This window comes from Capricornis sumatraensis, chromosome 1, assembly GCF_032405125.1.
Source record: "Capricornis sumatraensis isolate serow.1 chromosome 1, serow.2, whole genome shotgun sequence".
Taxonomy (NCBI): Eukaryota; Metazoa; Chordata; class Mammalia; order Artiodactyla; family Bovidae; genus Capricornis; species Capricornis sumatraensis.
This window is the reverse complement of record NC_091069.1, coordinates 222768289-222791594: the sequence shown is the minus strand read 5'-3', so window position 1 is coordinate 222791594 and position 23306 is coordinate 222768289. Positions and strand designations below refer to the sequence as shown.

The following is a 23306-nucleotide window of genomic DNA, read 5'->3' as shown; positions in this document are numbered from 1 at the left end:
ATATTGAGACTCTTACCCTCTGTCTTCCACTCTATCAAAATAACCTTGTCTGCTGGGATAGGAGCTCTCTCAAATAAGGAATTTGCATTAGTCATCTGTGTGGTGTGTGGAGTAAGTAACTTTTGTCTTTAACTCTGTGTTGAAGGAGTATCCGCAGAGCAGCGTGTACCGAGTGCCTCCCAACTACTCACCCATCTCCTCCCAGGTGATGCACCACCCACAGTCCACGCTGTGGGGCTACAACCTCATGGGTCAGCCCCAGCAGCCCGGCTTCTTCCTTCAGAATCAGTCTGTCACTCCAGGTAAGTGAGGACAGAGCTAAGTCGGCCGACTCCAAGTTGGGAAGTAATAGCTTGGGGTTCTCTTCGCTTTTACAGAATTTGTATATTTCAGGGAGTGAGTGAGTGCTCAGGGGACATTTCTGTAATTCTCTCCACTCAGTTTCTTCCTTCTTCTGAAATAAGGTTTCAGTAACTAGTTTATTTGGCACTTTTGCAATTTTTATCCAGTGTTAGAAGGGAATTAACCACTGATCAATATCTCAGGTGTAACATATAAACCTGATAAAACTTTTGAGGTGTGAAAATTTCATTCACTGTTATCAGATATAATTCTTATCAACATGTTAAAAGATTAGACAGCATTTCAGTGTCTTTTATTGTTTGCTCATGTTATGAATTTTAAATTGTTTATACCATGTAGGATCTCAGAAATTTGGTGCAGCAAATAGATTTAGATATCAGTAATAAAACCTTCCTAAATCACAGTAAATGTTAGTATTGCTTTGATTTAAGCCCAAATAATCTTTATATCTAGAATACAGATTTTCTATATTAAAAAAATCTCTTAGAAATGAAGTTTTTCTCTAAATGAAGGTTTGCCTGTTTTTGGAAAATAATTTCTTTTGAAATTTCAGTCTGCATTTTGTTAGGATATGCCACTCTTTTTTTTTTTTTTGGATGTGTCGCTCTTAACATATAATATGTTTCCTCATTCTGTGTTATATTGTGATTTTTAAAAATTGTGTGTTGAATATTATATTTTGAGGCCTCAGGAAGAAACCGTTTCCTGGAGCTTGCTCAAACTCATGTCCATTGAGTTGGTGATGCCATCCAACCGTCTCATCCTCTCTCATTCCCTTCTCCTTCTCCCCTCAATCTTTCCCAACATCAGGGTCTTTTCCAATGAGTCAGCTCTTCACATCAGGTGGCCAAAATATTGGAATTTCATCTTTAGCATCAGTCCTTCCAATGAATATTCAGGACTGATTTCCTTTAGGATTGACTGGTTTGATCTTCTTGTAGTCGAAGGGACTCTCAAGAGTCTTCTCCAACACCCCAGTTTTAAAGCATCAGTTCTTCAGCCATCAGCTTGCTTTATGGTCCAGCTGTCACATCCATACATGACTACTGGAAAAATCATAGCCTTGACTAGACAGACCTTTGTTGGCAAAGTAATGTCTCTGCTTTTTAATATGCTGTCTAGGTTGGTCATAACTTCTCTTCCAAGGAGCAAGCATCTTTTAATTTCATGGCTTCAGTCACTATCTGCAGTGATTTTGGAGCCCCGAAAAATAAAGTCTCTTACTGTTTCCATTGTTTCCCATCTATTTGCCATGAAGTGATGGGACCAGATGCCATGATCTTAGGTTTCTGAATGTTGAGTTTTTCACTCTCCTCTTTCATTTTCATCAAGAGGCTTTCTCCCATAAGGATGGTGTCATCTGTGTATCTGAGGTTACTGATGTTTCTCCCTGCAATCTTGATTCCAGCTTGTGCCTCATCCAGACTGGCTGGGGCCTTAAAAGTAGGTTGTTGGGTGAGTGAATATTGACTACAAAGAGCAAACTTTTGTTGTTGTTTAGTCTCTAAGTTGTGTCGAACTCTTTGTGACCCCATGAACTGCAGCATATCAGACTTACCTGTTACTCGTTATCTCCCAGAGTTTGCTCAGATTCATGTCCGTTGTGTCAGTGATACTATCCAGCCATCTCATCCTCTGCTGCCCCGTTCTCCTCCTGCCCTCAATGTTTCCCAGCACCAAGGTCTTTTCCAGTGAGTTGGCTCTTCACATCAGATGGCCAAAGTATTAGAGCTTCAGCTTCAGCAGCAGTCCTTCCAATGAATATTCAGGGTTGATTTTCTTTAGGATTGACTGGTGTGATCTCTTTGCTAACCAAAGGACTCTCAAGAGCAAACTCTCAAGGCAATAGTAAGTGTGGAAATATAATACATGCTCATGCTCTCTTTTGACATTCTCTCCTTACTTCCAAGGTGCTTAGGAATTCAAGCCGTTTTAAACTTTTTAGATATTGAAGTGAAACACAAGGACCATCTCAAAATTGAAAATTAATTATTCTATATAGGCACATACCCTTTCCCCTCACCCCAGAACACTATAGAAGGTGTTCATAAGTAGGGAGACTTTAGGTATTAGGTAAGTCTTAATGTTTTATGGTGTGTAAGAAAAAAATTTGAGGAAAACAGTTAATTATGGGGATTTTACATTTGTGAATTAATAGATTTTCATAAAGTTATGTATCCTATGGAGCTGAAGAAGAGTTTATACAATCTGCTTCCATTCATACATTTTTAAAATTTTATTTTTGATTGCACTGGGCCTTTGTTGCTGCCTGGGGGCTTTCTCTAGTTTTGGTGAGTGGGGGTACCCCCTTGTTGTGGAGCATGGGTTCTAGGGCATGCAGACTTCAGCAGTTTTGGCCCATGGACTCAGTGGTCGTGTTGGCTGGGCTTAGTTGTCCTTGGCATGTGGAATCTTCCCCGAAAGAGATGGAGCCCTTGTCCTGTGCGCTGGCAGGTGGATTCCTGACCATTGGACCACCGGGGAAGTCCATCCGCACATTCTTAAAAATGCAAAAGAGTGCTGTTCACAACACACACACACAGATCTTTAGCAATCTCTTTCTTTTTCCTGTATACACACCAGGATGGTAAAGTTTATAAGGAAACATATGTGAATAATAAACACCATTTGGTGAAAGTTGAGAAAGTTATGTAAGAAAATAGAGCAGAGTTCAGCATATTTGTTCTTATTTCTTTAGGTGATTCAGAGGTATAAGATTATATGAAAGTTAGGAAAATTAAAAGAGAGTAGACCATAGTCTAATCTTGAAAAAGTATGTCTTGCATAAAATGAGTCATTCAACTTTATATGTATTCGTGTACATTCAATTCTTGCTTCAGCAAAAGTTACCTTGCCACATAACTCAAATTGACCTCTAACTTTTTTCCAAATGTTCTTCAGATGCTGTTGAATGACTTCATAAACCATTTTGTTCATTTTGATACTAAGTCTTTAAAAAGTGTAGGCTTTTCCAGTGTTAAAATGTTTGTTTTTATCATACCACGTGCTTTATATAGAAGTTTTTTTACATACAGTAAAGAATACAAACTGTATGATGAGTTGAGTATTGGCAGCTATTTGAAACCAGCAAATCTCGTCATTTTTTTCCCTCTTAAAGCCATTTGACAGATTATGTATGCAAATGTGTTAAGGTTTTCGTTTGCTTTTTTTAGCCTCACTATAATCGTCAGTCGTCGTTTCTTATTTATTTTAATTATGCACTTCAAAAAAGATGCGTTTTGTCTTTGGAGTCGTGGTATTTGAAGTTTCCAAGCATTTCAAGTTTGTGAAGTATTGTCATGCCTCTCTACCACAAAACAGGCATTTTTATTTTGCTGTGTTAAAAAAACTTAAATACCATGAACATCAAAAGGGTCTCTCTGCCTGGCTTAGCACACTTGACAAAATACACCACAAAAGGCAACATGTGTTGTGAAAGTAACATGTTCCCGGGCTTCCCGGGTGGTGCTAGTGGTAAAGGACCTGCCTGCCAGTGCAGTAGATGTAAGAGACGTGGGTTCAGTCCCTGGGTCGGGAAGATCCCCTGGAGGCGGGTATGGCAGCTCACTCCAGTATTCTTGGCTGGAGGATCCCATGGACAGAGGAGCCTTGTGGGCTATAGTCCATAGGATCACAGAGTCAGCCGTGACTGAAGCGACTGAGCACAGCATAACACTACATGTTCTTGGGGGCCTCACGTAATTTAAAACCCGCATAATTCTGAAATTGTACCAAGAATTCTGGATCTCGGATGTTTCACTTTACCAAGCAAAATGGGCTCTCTGATGTCATTCAGATAGTATCATTCACTGGACATCGCTCTCCCCATTGTCTGGAATTTATGCAATTCATAACTGATCTTTCAAATTTGTAGAGGGTGGGGCAGTACTCTACTTCCCAATGTAGTCCTAAAAGGAGGCTCAGAAGGTGAGATTTCTGTGTTTTGATAAAATCAGGAAGAGTTGCATCCACATGCGCAGAAAACCCTTCCTTCTGATTGCTTTTGTAGGTGGCTCCCGGTTGGACCCTGCTGGCTCCTTCGTCCCCACCAACACCAAGCAAGCTCTGTCCAACATGCTGCAGCGGCGCTCGGGGGCCATGATGCAGCCGCCCTCTCTGCACGCCATCACATCGCAGCAGCAGTTGATACAGATGAAGCTTCTGCAGCAGCAGCAGCAACAGCGGCTTCTCAGGCAAGCCCAGACGCGGCCTTTCCAACAGGTTTGTCCAGATCAGCAGTGTCTTCCACATTTCATTAGTTCCTCTAGCAAGGAATGGGTGTGGGCCTGTGACTGATTCTTCCTGTGCGGGCATCCCTGAGTACCTGTGTGAGTGCACGTATCTCTCTCTTGTACAGGTTTATACATACTTCTTCCCTCCTTGTATTTTACCGTTATCATCGATCAAAAAAGAACTTGAAATGTCTTAAGTTGGTTAAAAGTATGCCTGAAAACAAAAAGAAGAGCTAATGATTTTCTGATCACTTACAAGCGGCAAGACTTTTATGCTTGAGATGACCTTATCTGAGCCCTCACTCCCTGTTACAATTATCGTCATACTCTGTGCTCCTTTGAGCTATGCTTAAATGATTTATTCATTATTTGCTGTATTACTTCGAGGTTGTATCTCTGAAACACTGGTGTTCCTTAGGCTTTCTCCTACAGTGCCCTGCATTGCCCTGACTCTGCCTTTATACTTCTGGCTATATACCTCACCAAAATCTATAGAAGGCAAAGAATAGACTACAGGTAACAGTCAGGATTTGGATATCTTTAATTATTGATTTGTATTATTTCTATTTTTATGCCCTATAAAAATAGAAGTAATCTTTATTTTTTTCTTAATTTTTTTTAATGTTCGGGATAATAGGATTGTTTAATAAAGCATTGGTGGAAGTCACACAAAACTTCGTACAGACTCAAACTACAGATCTGCACAAATACATTAAAGCAGAAAGAAGAAAGTGAGAATATGACTTTTTCTTTTGGTTTCTGTATTCATTTTGTGTTTTCCAAGTTTTCTTAGGAAAATTGCACTTTGATGATGCTAATGATAGCTGCTAACACCAAGAGAGCGCTTACTATTTGCCAAAACACTTGTGCGCATTTCACTTTCATGTACTGATTATCTTAGATCTCACAGCAGTCCTAGGAGTAAGGCACTTTATGATCCATAAAGGCAGTAGCCAATCTACAAGTGCATCCTGCTCTAAGAACAACCTCAGGTTTTCAAATTAGCAAGGAATTCCAGTGCTTTTAGAAACAGTCTTTGTATTTGGAGTAACTTTCTAAACGTACCTCCATTGTACAACTTACAGCAAGCGTGTCCATGTTCAGTCCACTTAGTGATTTGGGGGATGGGAGTGGTAGGGTTAGGTGTGCAGTCTTAACAGAGATCCATTAAAAAAATTTTTTTTTTTTTTAACCCTTGTTTTAAGAAGGACAGGAAAGAGCAATCTAGTTTGAACCACACAAGAATGGAAACAGCAGTCACTGTATGCTCATCTCCCCCGACCTCCCAGGGAGATCTGATTGTTCAGACTCCCTGGGTATTAGGAAAGATGGGCCCAAGTTGCTTCTTATACAGAAATGATGAGAATTTGATGAAAATATTTTAAAAGCCTTGGTTTTTCTCTAAACAACAAGTTTGGAGTCATTCAAAACCTCAGTGGGATTTTAGCTCTTTCCGAGGATAGTTACACCACTGTTTCCAATCGTCAAGGAGAAAAAAATTTACTAGAAGCTAAATAATCACTCCACTAGAATGAATTCATCTCCCTTTTAAAGTAATAGAAGCCTAAGTAAAATTTGCCTTACATTAAATATGTCTTTTTCTTATCTACTTTTCTATCACAAAGTGTTATTTGACTTATTAATGGGCAACTTTCAGACTGTTACTGGCGAGTTCAGTTTTGAATTTCTCTTAAGTGGTTCTTAACACTGGGTAGCCGCTTGCCAGCCTGGTTATAGGTGAAACGTCTGTCCTCAGAAATTCACTTCCTGATATTAGCCATGAGAAGCAGTTTCCCCTGAAGCAAAAGACTTTTATTAAAAGGGAATTCAATAGAAAAATCTTCATGTATTCAAAAATGTCTGTGCATATTTGGAGGTAGATTTATGACCTAAAATGTACCTATAGGACCCCATCATTCACACCACTCAAAAATACCTGTTACTCTCTTCTTTTATGGGCTTCTCAGGTGGTGCTAGAGGTAAAAAAAAAATCCAGCTGCCAGTGCAAGAGACTGAAGACGCACGGGTTCGATCCCTGGGTCTGAAAGATCCCCTGGAGAAGGAAATGGCAACCCACTCTAGTATTCTTGCCTGGAGAATCCCATGGACAGAGGAGCCTGGCAGGCTACGGTCCATAGGGTCGCACAGAGTCGACACAACTGAAGCGACTTAGCATGGCATTCTTTTATACCATCTAAGGTTGTACAGCTTATACTACTAGGAATTCACTGATAATTTGTTAACTGATTCCTCTGTAGTAATTTGATCACAGCTTAGATTTTTCTTTTCTCTTTTCTTTTTCCCCTTGAGAAATCAGGAGTTCTTTCTTCAAGTGGTAAAAGCTCAACTGCACAACAGTGATTGTACTGGCATACCTTGTTTAGTTGTGCTTTGCTTTGTTGTACTGCAGAGATACTGCCCTGACTACAAATTGAAGGTTTGTAGTAAGTACAGATTGACAGCCCTGCATTGAACAAGTCTCAGGACTGTTTTTCCAACAGCATATGCTCACTTTGTGTCTCTCTGTTACATTTTAGTAGTTCTTACAATATTTCAACCTTTATTATTATTATATTTGTTATTGTGATCTGTGATCAGTGTTCTGTGTTATTTCTATGACTCTCTGAAGGCTCAGCTGGTTACAATTTTTTAGCAATAAAGTATTTCTTAATGAAAACATTTTTAAAAGACACAATACTATTGCTCACTTACTAGATTATGGTGTGGTTTATTTTTTAAATTTTTATTAATTTAATTTTGGCTGCTCTGGGTTTTCATTGCTGCACCTGGGCTTTCTCTTGCTGTAGCAAGTAGGGGCTAGTCTTCAAGTTGTGGTCCTTGAGCTTCTCTTGTTGAAGAGCTGGGGCCCGAGAATGTGCCGGCTTCAGTAGCTGTGGCTCATGGGATTAGCTGCCCTGCGGCATGTGGTATCTTCCTGGACCAGGGATTGAACCCACATCCCCTGCATTTGCAAGCGGATTCTTCACCATGGGACCACCAGGGAAGTCCTACAGTATAGTTTAAATATAACCTTTAGATGCACAGGAAAATAAAAAAATTCAGATGACTCACTTTATCCAGGGGATCTTCCCAACCCGGGGATTGAACCCACATCTCTTGGGTCTCCGGCATTGGCAGGCTGGTTTTTTACCACCAGCGCCACATGCGGGGCCCTACTTTATTACAGCATTCGCTTCATTGCTGTGATCTAAAACCAAACCCACAGTATCTCCAAGGTATGCCTGTATGATAGTCACCTCTACTCCTCTCCTATGTTCTTTTTTGACAGAAGCAGGCATTTTTTTTTCCTACCTCATCATTCTGTAAGTGTTTGTTCATCAAGAGAAATAATATTTTTTAAAGGAAGAGGAATGCGTACATGATGCAGACACAGGGTGGAGTGGTCCTCCACAGAGCAGATGAGATTGTATGTAGCATTTATAGCATGCCTGCACCAAGGAGGTTCTGAGGGAAATTTGAGTGCCTTTTCTTTCTCCCAGTAGATCATGGATTAATATACATAGATGCTAGCTAAATATGGTATTGTGGCAGAAAACAAATTGTCGTGTAATCTTTAAAAACTCAAGGTAGAATTATATGGAATATAAGTGATATTGATACATTGTTTTCATATTTTATTCTTGATGCAATTAGCTGTTTTCTAGTAAGTGCTGACCTATGTGCTTTAGTAAGAAAAGTTGATTCTGATTTTGGCAGCAACATTTTCTCAAGTTAAATGCATACGTAAAATGTGATTCTCTCTAGCTATTTAAAACTTGTGTTTTTTTCTTTCTCAGTTTTTGGCTTCTTTCAGAGAAGATGAAATAGGTATCGTCTTCCTCCTTATCTTGCCAATTTCCTAATTACAGATATCCAATTTTTTAAACGTAACAAGCTTGATGGAGAATTTCAAATTATCTTAGCTTTCAAAATTGATCTTGGTATTGTGACAGATCCTTTTAAAGACTAACCTGTTCCTCCAAACCCTGGATGTGACTGCTCCTTCGGCTGTTTGTACAATGACACCCTACCACCCACCTGCTAGCTGACCCTCTCTTCTTAGCTCAAGCATTGGGTTTTTATAATACTTTGTATCATTTCATTTACTGAGCAGAGGGTAGAAATCTATGAGATGTTTATTGAATGAATTCATGTTTTGAGCAGCTATTTCCAGAACCCTGAAACAAGTGTTTATTTATGTTGACTGTGCTGAGTCTTTGTTGCTGCAAGCAGGCTTTCTCCATTTGCAGTGAGCGGAGGCTACTCTCTCATTGCAGTGCACTGGCTTCTCACTGCAGTGGCCGCTCCTTTTGCAGAGCACAGGCTTTAGGGAGAGACTTAGGGACTTAGTAGCTGTGACGTGCTGGCTTATGACGTGTGGGATCTTTCTGGACCAAGGATCGAACCCATGTCTCATATGTTGGCAGGTAGATTCTTAACCACTGGACCACCAGGGAATCCCAACCCTGAGCATCTTTAGCAACCTTAATCCCTAGCAATGTGATTTTTATCCACAAATTCATGTTGTAGCACTTCCTTTGAGTGCTTCCAGAAACTCTTCCCAACAGTGACCTCTGCTACGCTTGTTTTGAAAACATAGATGGGGCAGGGAAGGCCTAAGCTCTTGAGTTCGAGATATGTCTCAGACCTGGCAGAGTCATCCCAGCCTCTTTCCATCTAATGGAGAGAGTTGATGTGTAATGGAATCTCTAGCCATAGATGGTGCATGGGGAAAACTAGAATCCCATAAAAAGTAACTGATTCTGCTTCAGAGGCTGAATATATCAGCTTCAGTTGGTCATGCAGTTTTCTGTTATGAACCATCTTACATTTCCTCAGGATTATATTAATAGTGTTGTATATTAACACTAGTGCTAGAAAAATGGTACTAAATATACAATAGCATGGATATTGTATCAAATTATTTGATGTAATGACTTATTATAATCAAGTGTATTTTCTTATGGCTTTAGTGCATATTGACATGCATAAAGATGTTTTGGTGAGGAAACTTGTTTTTATTTTTCCCAGTTACAGTCTTCATCCAGAAAAGTAAAAATGCTCTCCCTCCATTCCTTACTCAGTGTCCCTTATTGAAATGGGACCCAGTGTCATGATTTTTGTCATCTTTCTCCTCCAGAGTCTCATCTATAAAATGGAGCTAATGTGATACTTACTTCATAGGCTTCTTGTGAAATTAAAGATTTAACGTGTGTAACAGCCCTTAGAATAGTGGCTACCTTATAGTGTGTTCTCAAAAAATATTAGCTGCCATACTTCATGTTACTGTTTTATTAGTATTATTTTATGGTTGTATTATTTCAAAGGACTTCCTTGCCCCATAAAAATGATCTTTATTTTCTTAAATATGTTGAAGGGCTAAAAATAAATGTACATCCAATGCTTTACTTGCATAAGTACATTCATTGTCCTATTATGACTGGTACTTAGTGGACACCAGTAGAAGAGACCAAGAAAAAGAAACATTGTTTAGTTTTCCTAATAGTCATTTTGGCTTCTTGGAGCATTATGTTTTTACCATCTAAATTCTGTGATATAAACTTGAGAACGATGATTCCAATTTCACTATTAAAAGTATCATTGTTGTATTTTATTTCCCACATATCCCATGAGAACTATTGTAAAATTTATAATTTTGTTTATAATAATGCCAAATGCTGCTTAAATTGTTTTCCAGTTACCTTTTTATTATTTCTCATATTTTTCTTCTGATAGGAGATACCTTCCTTCCCCGCCCTCACCATATCAACCTTCTAGGGAAGGGGGTTTTGAATGGAATTTTAAGCTTTGACACAGGAAGAGGACCTAATTTTCTACCTTGATTTATGATATCACTTAATCCTGATTTCTCCTTTTCAGTGTACACAATCATCTTGTGTTCTTTGGAATAATACTAGAGAGTTTGAGAGTCCAGTGAAAGATAGACAAAAGATATATTTATCTTAATTTGATGGAGCAGATTTGGAAGAAAGCAATTCACTGCTGGCTATAAATAATGACTCCTAAGGATATTCATGACATTAAAGAGGAGGATTTCTGCCAGGCAAAAATGATGTGCTCAGTTATAGCATATGGTTACTTGGATATCCTGAAGTTGGCACTTGGTTTGCTTGTTCTCATGTTGGCATTGGATAAGAACTGAAGAGTGCAGTGCCTTACAGAAAGTCTTATCATCCGCCCCTGCCAGCAAGCATGGCTGGGTTCAGAGAAGGCTTGGAGACCCTCCCAGAAACTGTGTGGAGGAGAGAGGGCTTTAACAGGCCCCCACACCAGCACAGCGCTCTCTGCAGGGAGTCCGGGTCGCCAGCATGGGGATGGGGCTCCCCGCAATAATGGCAACTGACACCCTTCTAAGGTTTTAATGGAAGAATACTCAGTGAGTCAGAGCCTTCTAGAGTTGTTAGTGCCTTGGCAGAAGTGACCCTGTAACATCCTGAAAACAGGCCTCTCGGATTGATAGACCCCATTTAAGTTAAGCAGCATCCTTTTTGTCTGGTAACTGATTTCCCTAATGGATGTGGTATCACCTTGGTGTATGTTTCCTTCCTCTGATCTTTCACTCCTCCTTACTCTCTAGCAGTGTCTTTCAAACATACAAGGTTAGATAATAATAGAGCAAACACTTGTATACTTACCACCTAATTTTATTAAATAATAATGTTTTGCCACATTTGCTCTAGATTTTTATTTTTTAACATAAATACGATAGACATGGATGAGGCCCCTGGTCTCCTGTCATTTCCTTTCTTTCCTGTAAAGAGGTAATCATTATCATGAATTTGTGTTTTTCTTTCTTATCAATGTTTTTATATTTTTGCTACTTATTTTTGCATCCATTGATACAAACATTATAAAATATCACCTTCAGATTTCAAACTTTATGTGATCGCCTCACATTGGTATTATTGTTTGGTATCTTTTTAATGTTGACTAATTTTGAATATATCTTCTTTGTTATACTTACTTGATTTTATTTGCTTGTCTGCTTAGGTGCTATTTCATTATGAGTGTTAACATTTATCCATTCTGTTAATGAGCACTTATGTTATTTCCAATTTTTTGTTACTGTTAACCATGCTACAGTAAACATTTTTGTACACTTCTTCTGTTTGTGCAGAGTTTTAGGGTATGTATGTGTAAGTAGAAGTGGAGATTTAATTTCCATAGTGGTGGTGATTCCCATCAGTTATAAATGAGTGTTTTACTTTCTCCACATCTTCACTAAACTTTGATTAACCTTTAATTTTCTCAGTCAGAGCTGGTGAAATGATATTGTATTATGACATTTTAATTTGCACTTTCTGATTACTTGTGAGATTAGGCATGTTTTATAACTCTACTAGCTACTTTAATTTTCCCTTCTGCAATTTACCAGATTGTATAATTTGAACATATTTCAAAATAATTTGGTTCTTATTTGGTAAAGGTATGCAGATCAGTCTTATTAAAACAAATCTTGAGTTTTGACAAGAATCTTTCATGCACTTACTCAGAGACTATTATTTTTATACATCTCAGTGACAAAAATGAGCTTAAGAGAACAAAACCCAATAAATATGCCCTAACACCTATCACTTTGTTCCTTGGGTGGAAACTGTCCAGGAAAGTGGATGCTCTGCTTATTACTTAATAGCCGGTATTTCTCTATTTACTTGGATGATAAGGAAGGTGCCCATGTCATTTGCTGAAATTATGATTGTGCAAATATAGTGATCCTATAGATAGTGTACACAGCTTGATTTTTATGAATGAAGTGAAGATGGGATAAGGGTCGAGAAAGTGAACCACTCATACAGAGGTGATAGAGTTGGATATAAGACAAATGAATAGATACAATGAATTACGTACTTAGCCCTAAAATGGTGAGAATAGATATTATTTGCTTGGGAAATTCCTCCTGTTATTTCTAGTTCTTATTATAGTAAACTGCTTTTTTTTTTTTTTCAATTAAGGTTGTGAATTTTTTATGTCCTCGCTATTTCTAAACCTCAGTGAACAGAAAAACTTTAATATCTCAAACAAAATGTCACCTAGAATCCATTTATAAAAATGATTAAGCAAGGAAATCATTGACTTGAAAAAGAGGAGTTTTTTCCCCCCAGCATGGAGTTTCCTTTTTGTTAATAAATTAGATTCCTTGTTAGCATGTAAACACTAGGGGCACTGTAAATAGTTTTTGTCTATTTTGGTTGATTGAATGTGTGGTTAAAGTGATGATCTGTTTTCATTTGCATTTACTGGCAATGGAGCAATCTAATGACCTCCTCCAATAATACATGACTTGTTCACTTAATGTCTCGTCTGTTTCATGTGACCCAGATGTCCTGAGCTCTTCTCCCCTGATTCTGGGCTGGGAAAGTCTCAGGCACTCTTTGGCTTACACTGGGGGGCCCAGCATCCTTTTGTTTTGGGAAATTATCTGGTTCTGATCACTTCTCTACTTCCTGTCTGTCCCCATTTAACCTCCAGGTTGTGGTATTATTCCATTTTGTGACTGTTGTCATATTTGTGTCCCAGCCTATGGTGGTATTGTTTGGCATATAAATTAATATAACCTATCTTAGGGCCTGGGGTTTTAAGTCTCGACTCCCTGAAAATTGTTTTAAGATGAACTGATTCTTATGTGTTTTGGCTACTCACATCATTAGGCTAAAAAATCTTATCTGTATTGTCTGCCGTTTTCTTGCTGTCCCCTTTCTGTAGGACTTCTGTAACTCTGCTGTCTCCCTTCTGGAAGACTTTGACAACATAATGGTAACACCCCTGCTGTCATTCCTTATACTTTCTTTTCTTTCTTTCTTTTTTTTAAATTAAGTAAACATTTATAGCATTACTTTTGAACATCAAAATGAGAAGCAGGTTATTCCTCTATAGCTGGTAATAATTATAGTCTTCATTTCACTGTTACTCACTTGGTTTATGTTTGAGACCGTGACACAAAATCATGAATGCATTGCCCATGTTCACTTCAACAGAATTTATTTCTGGAAGTTGGCCCCTTTGATTGCCTTGTGCTTCCCATCATATATGTGTATGGTGTAGAAACCAGTGAACGTTTGTGGCCTGGGCTTGGGAACATAGGCGAGTTCGTGCAGCATCATCTCAGTCCCACTTTCAAACCCATCTATTCCCGAGCTCTTGCTTCTCTCTGTGGTAACTCACATCATTAGTGGAGGAACGCATGGCATGCTGACTCATAGGCCAATGCAAGATAATGAAAACTGTGGTTATGACAATGCCCTACTCATCACATCCCACTCACTGGTTCTTCCTAAATTCTCAACAGAACCCATCATCTCTGTTTTCTTTCCGGTATGGAGAAGATTATTTTTTTTAATTTTTTTTTGAGCATAGGTCTTGTGCATGCATGTCACAAGACCTCATCTCTACCTACCGCTTTGCCTGGGCTAGCTAAGAATGCATGTTTTGCATTAAATTACTTATAGGTTTCTATATCAGGTAGCCAACCCACAACATAAACCCAAGAAGCACTAGAATAAAACAGAGCACACATCTCAGATGTGAATGTAAGTCAACTTGTTTCACTATGAATTTAATGGGTAACATTTTCTGTACATTGGTGAAAATATCCTTAACTGCAAATACAACTTTGACAATATTTAGGTGATGAAATACTGCTATGTAGGCAATTTCATTAACTGTTCTTTAGGCAAAGGAAAGTTTGCAGGCTTTTCTGAAAACAATTTTTCTATCAGTTTTTCCTGACATTTGTAGTGTACAGAGAGCAAGCAAAGTTTCTGTTTAGAAACTTGAATTAAACTATCAAATTTTAAAATACCTTGCATATAGTTTATGTTGCTGTAATTATTGTTCAGATGATAATGTAATTTAAACAATATAATTTGCATTTATCATTGATTTTACTTTTTAAAAAATAGACAAAATACTTTATTCATCAAGTATTTAAAGTTAAAGGGTTATAGATAACCTACATATTCACTCAGATAAATGGAAATGTGTTTATATATCTTTGCTATCATTTCACTATTCTTATCTTTCTTTAATAGTTTCCAATATTAGAAATTTAATGAATGCATATATTCGACTAATCAGTATGCTTTAGTCATCATTTATGAGCACATTAAAGTTGTTTATTGTTATTGAGGTTTATTATTGAAGTGTGTTTATTTCAAAATGAACCTGTTTGTGCCAGTAGTTAATGTTACTGTTAATTGATCACCAACTGAGTTATATTTGATGTGAAAGCTTTTTGAAAAAATCAAGCACAATGGTCAGCAAGACCTCTTTTAATTAAAGAATTTTCTGTATATCTTTGTCTGCAATCAAAATATACCCATGTAATGTGATGCCAAAACTTTTAGTTCACACCATTTGTTGTTTAACCTTGGACGCCGTTACTCAGGACCTTCCAAACAAGTAGTTTGAAACATTCCCCACTGGTTCTCACTGGGTGACCTTTATTAGTATTCCTAAATCAGCATTTTCAGAAACACAAAACAGCATTTTCAGAGTCACAAAATCTGGCTGTGGTTTTCAGGTGCAACACTTCTCTCTCCTCACAGCCCTTAAATAGTATTGGCAAGTTACTAAATAGGAATTTGAAAATATCATTACTAGCGAATTAAGTGGAGAGAAGTTTCCTGATCCTGAAGTGCTGCTGATTGTAATGCTTACTATCTGCTAATTGGAGTCATAACCAATTCTCTTTTAGAAAGAGAGCCTCACATTTTCTCAGTTGACTCAGAGTGAACTAATGAAAAGAAGAAGACCCAGAAGATTGAAAATTGTCTTTAAGGATGATTTATCAAAAATTTTAAACCTACTGCATTCATTCATTTCCAGTCATGCAGGAGGTTTTCAGTCTGTCTGAGCTCAGATACCCTCTTGTCTAATTAAAAATAAAGCAGTAAGAGAGAGACTTATTTTTATAAAGGCCAGGAAGAAGAGTCATTATTGAACAGCACAGCTTTTTAAAAAGTTTTTAGGAAGTGGAAATTTTAGAAAATAAAATAGATTGCTATTTCTTTTCCAGAACCAAACCTAAAGCAAAGTGTTTAAAAACAAACATGGTAGGAATTTACCTTGTAGGAATTTACATGGTAAATTTATCTTGTGGGAATTTACCCTGGGTCTCAGGGTAGAGATGGGTTCATGCAGCTGTCAGAATTGCCCAGTTAACTGTTTCTTACTCCCTTGGCACTTGTAAATTGGGTACCTGAGCCAGGGGAGCTGAAGCCAGACCACAGTGTGGCACCTGGCTAGACACAAATGCTTCATCAGAAACCAGCCTCCTGAACTGCCCTTTATACTCACAAAATGAGAGGGCAGTTGAGCTACTCTCTAGGTACTAATAAAACAAAAGAAGAAACCATTAGAATGACAGATGCTAAGAATTGAATTGAAAAGTGAGTTTTTAAAACAAAAGCTGATATTCAAAAACATGGGGCACTTGAAAGCACTTGGTAAACTAATTTATGCTGAGATATAAATCTCAGTTTACCCCTGGATCTCTTCTTTAGCAGATAAACTCAATTAAATCTTAGATTTCCTCAATAGATATTTATTGGGCACTTACTATATGCCATATACAGTGCTAGGAACTGATTTTGCTTTAATGAAATAAAGCCTAGATAGTTTTCCAAAAATAGCAGATAGATATATTACATGTGAAAAGGTGACCCTAAGTCATGATTTGCCAGGAGTGGTCCCTGCCCTGTTCCCCTGGCCTGTTCCAGTTTGGATGATACGTTATGTAGTCCCTTCTTGAATGCAGCAAAACCATCCGATTAATATTTTAAGACTTTTACTAACTTCCAATTTCTAGTTCTCTTATTCCCACATTGGAGGATTGGTCCTCATTCAGCATCTTTTAAGTTAAACTCCAAGAGATAGTGAAGGACAGGGAAGCCTGGCATGCTGCAGTCTGGGGGTCTCAAAGAGTCAGACACAACTGAGCGGCTGAACAACAACCAAAACAACAAAAGTTACTAAAGAACTTCTTGGTCATCTATTCTTTACTCAACAGATTGAATATCTCTACAAATTGAAATAATTTGTTCCTGGCATTATTCTGGGAAAAACCAGATAATAGCAGGAAGTCATTTCAGTTTGAAAAAGAGGGATATTTTTCGTTCAGGGCAAATGGGACTATAAAGCCCTTAGGGATTTGTGATTTGCTCAAGGAGACTGTTGAATGTTAGAGCCCTTACCTCCTGCACTTAAGGAGTGAGTTGGGCAAAAAATAGCACTGGGAAGAAACACAGTCTATTTATAAATAAGCAGTTTACCTTTGGATTAAAAGTGGTTCACTGAAGAATGCATGAATTATATAAATTTTTTTACCCCTTCTTGCTTTGTTTTCAAAGTTATAATGCTCTTTCTTGAATGTTAATTTTGTGATTTTAAGAATGGAAATAGTTTACAATACATATTTCTTAAATTTCCACAGTGTCAACTATTTGTCAGTAAAAGTATGTTGCCCAGTAACTCAGATACTTACCCTATTAGTGTTTTGGTCCTTCTGTCCCCCCACATATAAGTCAGTTTCTCTTTATAAGATTCTTTAGGAAGCAAAGGAAGAGTGAAGAGCTAGAAGAGATCTGTAGATCTTAACCTTGTTTACCTCCAAGCCAAAAAAGGGCATGGGGATTTTAGATCACTTAGGGACCTCAAGGTTCTAACTCACACAAATAATTCATTGTTCTTGTGTAAAAATGATAATTTACATATGTTGTCCCCACCAAGAAGCACAGCAGTATGTTTCAGGGACTTGGGATGATGCTGTCAGCAAGCACAGATTCGAGAAGTGTCATGTAAAGATCTGGTTGATGTTTGGAGGATTGAGCGCTACTTGGATAGGTCAGGGCGATCCTTGTATGCTCTGGATGGCCACACTGCCCTGACATGTGCTGTCCTAGAGGGAGCCTGGGGTATTTTTCTGTGGAAGCAGTGACAGATTTTTTTTCTTGGGCTCCAGAATCACTGCAGGCGGAGACTGCAGTCACGAAATTAAAAAGATGCTTGCTCCTTGGAAGGAAAGTTGTTACAGACCTCGACAGCATATTACAAAGCAGAGACATCACTTTGCCGACAAAAGGTCTATCTAGCCCAAGCTGTGGTTTTTCTAGTAGTCATGTATGTATGTGAGAGTTGGACCATAAAGAAGGTTGAATGCCGAAGAGTTGATGATTTTGAATTGTGGTGCTGGAGGAGACTCTTGAGAGTTCCTTGGACAGAAAAGAGATCAAACCAGTCAATCCTAAAGGAAATCAACCTTGAATATTCACTGGCTGACTGATGCTGAAGCTTAAGCTCCAATACTTTGGCCAGCTGATGCGAAGAGCTGACTCATTGGAAAAGACCTTGATGCTGGGAAACACTGAGGGTAGGAGGAGATGGAGGCAGCAGAGGATGAGATGATTGGATGGCATCACTGATACAATGGACATGAGTTTGAGCAAACTCCTCAAGACAATGAAAGACAAGGAAGCCTGGCGTGCTGCAGTTCATGGTATCGCAAAAGTCAGACACGACTTAGCGACTGAACAACAAGCAAATAGAGATATAATTACACTTAGTAAATTAATCAGCTAGAATCTCAGAGTATCATCATGGTACCCTGGAATGTTACATTCTTGTTGAAGCTGCTATATATAGAGATGATAGTAGATACATTCAGAAATTTATGTTTGGTCCATGTATGTGTGGTCAGTCACCTTAGGAGAGGCCAAAGTTTCTTAACTGCTCTCAAGTGATTTTATGTGTGGGGATCAGAGGAAAATGCTTCACCATCTGATGTATGCATTCATTTCAGAATCTTACTAACAAGTCTTAATAAAGGTTATCCTTTTGTTTTCTTATTGGGGTGAATTTAAGAGGCTATATGTCCCTAAAGAATAAGCACCAGGTGAAATTTTAAATATTTTCAGTCTTGATATCACATATGAAAGCATCTTATCATCATGGAAAAAACCCTGGGCTTTGGAGGCAGGCTCACATGGACACTAAGGGCTTGGCCAGGTTTAACCAGGTGAGTTAGCTAAGCTGCCTAGGCTCTCTGAGGCTGACTTTTCCTACCTGAAGAAAATGGGGACTAAGTTCCCTCCCTGCAGAGTTCCTGTGAGAAAATGGAAATATGAATAAGAAGCCTAGTCCCTGGCATATAATAAATGCCTAAAAAGTGTTAGTGTTTTCCCTCTTAAGCTAAATGTTTATACCTTTTTTTCTGCCAGAAGTATCTGTGCTTCTTTCCAGGAACATTAAAATTGGTTTTGCATTACTATATTTTAACACTTAAAAAAAATGAGAACATCTAGAATATAAAATGACACTAAAATATCCTAGAATAAATCCTGTTTCTTTATAATTAGTAAGTCCTGGAGAAAACCAAGGGATGGTCAGAAGTTAGTCCTCTTTCTATGAGTAATACTGCACCCTTCTGTGAAATGGCTTCTGCTGCCAAAACAAAATACATATAGCTGCTTTTAGGAATATAGTTTCCCCAGGCGAAAACATGTATTAAATTAAGGCTGGTGAACAGATGTTAATTGGTTTTATTTTATATTGCAGTTGGTTAGAATTGCATTTGATATTAACTTATAAAATTTAATTGGTCCTATTGGTCATTAGAATCATAAAAGATAACCAAATTCTTCCCTTGCATACTTGGCTAAATAGGCAATTTTCAGGTCCCTCTGAAGAAATATCATTAAAAAGTCATGAAGACTGTATATGCCATTTGTATGGACCACGTGTTCTCTTAATCGATGGGCACAGGATGAGGCAGGTCTGTGATTTCAGATTTCACGCTTGAGAAACTCACGCCTTTTACTCTAGAGGGGCCTTTGTACCCTGGAGTATTCAGGAAAGCTGTCTCAGATTCTCTCTCATGAGCAGACCATTGAATATTTTGACTTGTGTTTATGTACGTCTTATCATCTGGGATAGCTGTAGTCTTCTTTGGAAGAAATAATAAGTGTGACAATCTCTAGTGTCAACAGGAAGTTGATGAGAAATAGTATTTAATACCGTTTGGAATCTGCAAGTGCTGTTCTCACGTAAGGTTTGGTGTCATGGGTTTGGGGTTATGAACCAAGAGCTCGAATCACACCCTTGCTGTTATGACCAAGAGCCACCTCGGCTTTGTTTTCCAGGGCCAGCCAGGGGACCAGGCTGCTCTCTTCGCTGCTCAGGCACGGCCCTCCCCTCAGCTCCCCCAGTATCCAGGACTGCAGCAAGCACAGGTACCCATGTTTGCTTTGTAGATGCTACTGGGATTTTTAATGCTCTTTATTTGAAGGGGGGAACCGAGTAAGTAGGGTATCAGTTCCCTTATGGGGTATGGGACTTAGTCACGTCTTCTGCCTATAGATTATAATTGACATTTCACAGAAATCTTTACCAGTTACTATTAAACAAGTCTGGGGATTGATTAAAGGGCATAAAACATTTTAGGAAATTGTTAGAAATGAATTAGAAATATCAATTCATAACTTTATGTTAATAATGATGATAGATATTGAAATGGTTATTAGTCCTATAGTACTTACCTTGTAATACATAATGATGTAATTTATGATGGAATTTTATGATATTCAAAGAGCTTCGAAGAGGAATCATGGTAGAATAAGAAGAAAATTGGCCTTGGCATCATACCTTGACAAAATTCCTGACAACCTCTAAGCTGTGTAACATTGTGAGAGTTACTTAAAGTCTTGATTTCTGTCTCTGTAAAATAGAGATGAATGTTGTGGGGATTTAAGACCACCTATAGAACTAGTGAGGCACTAGATACATGGTAGTTATTCAGCAAAAGATAGCTTTGCCTTAATATAATGCAAATCCTGAGCTATTTGTTTTCTAATAGTTTTGTTATTTCTGCCTTTGCATCCTTTTACTCTACCCCTCTCATAATCAGGAAGCCAGGGATGTTGGCAAGACCTCTAGTTGGGGCCAGCAGTTCACACTGTGTCCACAGCTGAAAGGAGGGCTGAGATTGGCCTTCATGGGCACCAAGCCCCATGGCCTGCATCCCTGCGTGCTGTCTGCAAGAAAGTCATTGTCCATCACTCTATCTTCCAAGTCAGAGCCATTCAGCTACCTCGAAACGTGGTATTTAGAGGACCCGGAGAGTGGTCCTCTTCTATTTTAATCAGCACTCTGTTCTGTATATTATAGATGGTGATCCAGCAGAACCTAAAGCTTTTCATTTACATCAGGTGTCAAGATTTGAAGAAACAGCCACTATATAATGTTGAATGGAGAGTTTGAGTATCCTGATGGTATTATAGAGTGCTGAAGCAGGCTACTGTCCAACCAGAACTCAAGGATATCAAATAGTCACTAATGACACCCTCATTGGGCTTTCCTGGTGGCTCAGACTACCAGTAAACAATCTGCCTGCAATGCAGGAGACCCAGGTTCAATCCCTGAGTTGGGAAGATCCCCTGGAGAAGGGAATGGCAACCCACTCCAGTATTCTTGCCTGGAGAATCCCATGGACAGAGGAGCCTGGCAGGCTACAGTCCATAGGGTCACAAAGAGTCAGACATAACTGAGCAACTAACACTTTCAGTGACACCCTCATCCTCTGGTTAATTGACTTTTCTTCTTTTTTGCTAACTGATTCGTTACTATAGGCAAATTCATTAGGCCCAAGGAAGTGTAGTTACATACCATACTAGGAAAGTGTACTCCATTATTTTTATTTGCCTTGAGTATGTGTAGCTTTTCTGAAACAGCATTAATGATGCTTGAACTCTGTTGAACACTGATATCATGTGTGCACGAGAGGTACATGCTTGCCTGATTATTTCTATGCAGAAACATGCCTTTCCTTTTCTGAAAGCAAGCATCTGAGCTTAAAACTGATTGCTTAACCAAAAGAGGATTCATGTTTTGTAATTGAAGTTTCTGGTGAATCAGTACGCAAGTTCATCCTGTAATTTTCTGACTCTTCTCTTGGCCTCCAGAGTAGCCTTCCTCATATTTTGAGTTAAAAGAGCCGTGGAGAACAGCACATCTCAGGGAGCTCCTCCTGGCTTTGTTTTTGCCCTGTGCGTCTTAGTGATAGGGAAGCTGGTAAATGGAAACGTTGACTTCTTCCCTTGTGCCTGCCTGCAGACCATGCCCCAGGGCTACACAATGTATGGAACCCAGATGCCTTTGCAGCAGACCCCTCAGCAGCAGGCTGGCAGCGTGGTCCTGTCTCCTACCTATAATTCCAGAACTTATCCGGCCGCTCACTCCAACCCAGCGCTCATGGAAAGACTCAGACAGATGCAGCAGCCGCCGAGCGGCTACGTTCAGCAGCAGGCGCCACCGTACCTGCATCCCCTGACCGGCTCCCAGAGGTGATGCATGTGGAGATGGTTACAGTGGTGGCCACTCAAATCCTGATCTTTACTGTGCTTCCCTCAGGACGTGGTGTTATATAATTGTCCTTATGAGCTTGCATATTTCCACATCATTTTCATTCTGTCGTCTCATTTTTAGCAGCATCCGGAGTGTGGTTCAAAAGAAGCAGTGTCTCACCTTGTTTATTTCATTCAAGGCTTGTTGTTTGACTCATGTCTCCCTTAGTATTTGTGTAGTATTTTTCAGTGATAACACTGTGTTAGCTCCAGTGTTCTTTTTTCCTTCTCTTTTATAAAAAGGTTTTAAATTGTAAAAACCTTTTTTTAACTCATAAAAAAATTGATGCTTATCCCTAGCAATGCCTTACCTAGAATATGTTGATTGGCACCTTAAAGCCTGTGATTACAGTTCTCATTGTGTGTGGTGTGCAAACAGTCCTGTTACACGTCTCAGTTTTTACCTTTTCCACTTCAGAAATGGCTGGCAAAACAGGGCCATGAATGTCTCTTATTCAGTTCTTGCTTAGCTGGAAGTTGTAGACATAGTGTATAACTGAACTGTCCATTAGAGTAGCTACTAGCCATGTGGGCTGTTTTAATTTAGACTAATCAAAGTTTTAAAATGTTGTTCCTCAGTTCTCAGTCACAGTAGTAACATTTCAAGTGTTCATTAACCACATGTGGCCAACAGGACCAGCTTTGAAGATATGTGATCTGTGCATTCAGGCAGGACTGTGTATTTAGAGAGGCCTGTGTGGTTGCTATTAATGCTCTGCTGTCACTCACTTGAAATTCTTGCTCATTTTTGATCAGAGAGCCCTGCATTCTTTTTTTGCCCTGAGACCCAGTAATTGTGTAGCCGGTGGCCAGTGGCTGTCTTACTGGACAGCACAGATGCAGTCAGCGTAGAATGTTCTGTTGCATGGCATCGGTCTAGGGGAATTGAGTTTCCTGCAGAATGTCGGAATATTGCTCTCCCATGGACAGCAGCTTTGCTCTTGTGTGTTACCGTCAAAGAGTTCAGGTCAACTCCAAGTAATCACTGTTTGGAAAATTGGCACGGTTGATGGCAGCACATTTGGGAACATGAATAAATTTAGAAAACATGCATTGTATTTATTATTTGTCTAGTAAGTGGCAACATAGCATACCGCCTAAGAAATTGAACTTCAGAGCCCCAAAGTTCTGGGTTTAAATCCCACCTGTGCCATTTGCTGTCTTACTACCTTTGGTAACTACTTCTCTAGCTCTGTTTTCTCACTTTAAAAGTAGGGCTAACAAAACTGCTGAACACGAAGGAGGGCTGTGGGGGTAGTAAACGAAATAACAGATTTCAGATTTTTCCCACAGCGCC

The 23306-nt window shown here is 38.9% G+C and overlaps 1 protein-coding gene across 2 annotated transcripts in view; it reads left to right on the top strand.

Annotated features, from left to right (window-relative positions):
• Positions 1 to 23306, top strand: part of MED12L (mediator complex subunit 12L) — a 353727-nt gene that overhangs the window by 316999 nt on the left and 13422 nt on the right. For both annotated transcript variants that reach the window (XM_068984811.1, XM_068984801.1), the window contains 4 exons: positions 146 to 302; positions 4373 to 4584; positions 19751 to 19840; positions 21720 to 21949. In XM_068984811.1, coding sequence (XP_068840912.1) covers positions 146 to 302; positions 4373 to 4584; positions 19751 to 19840; positions 21720 to 21949 — 689 coding nt within the window. The remainder of the gene's footprint in view (positions 1 to 145; positions 303 to 4372; positions 4585 to 19750; positions 19841 to 21719; positions 21950 to 23306) is intronic.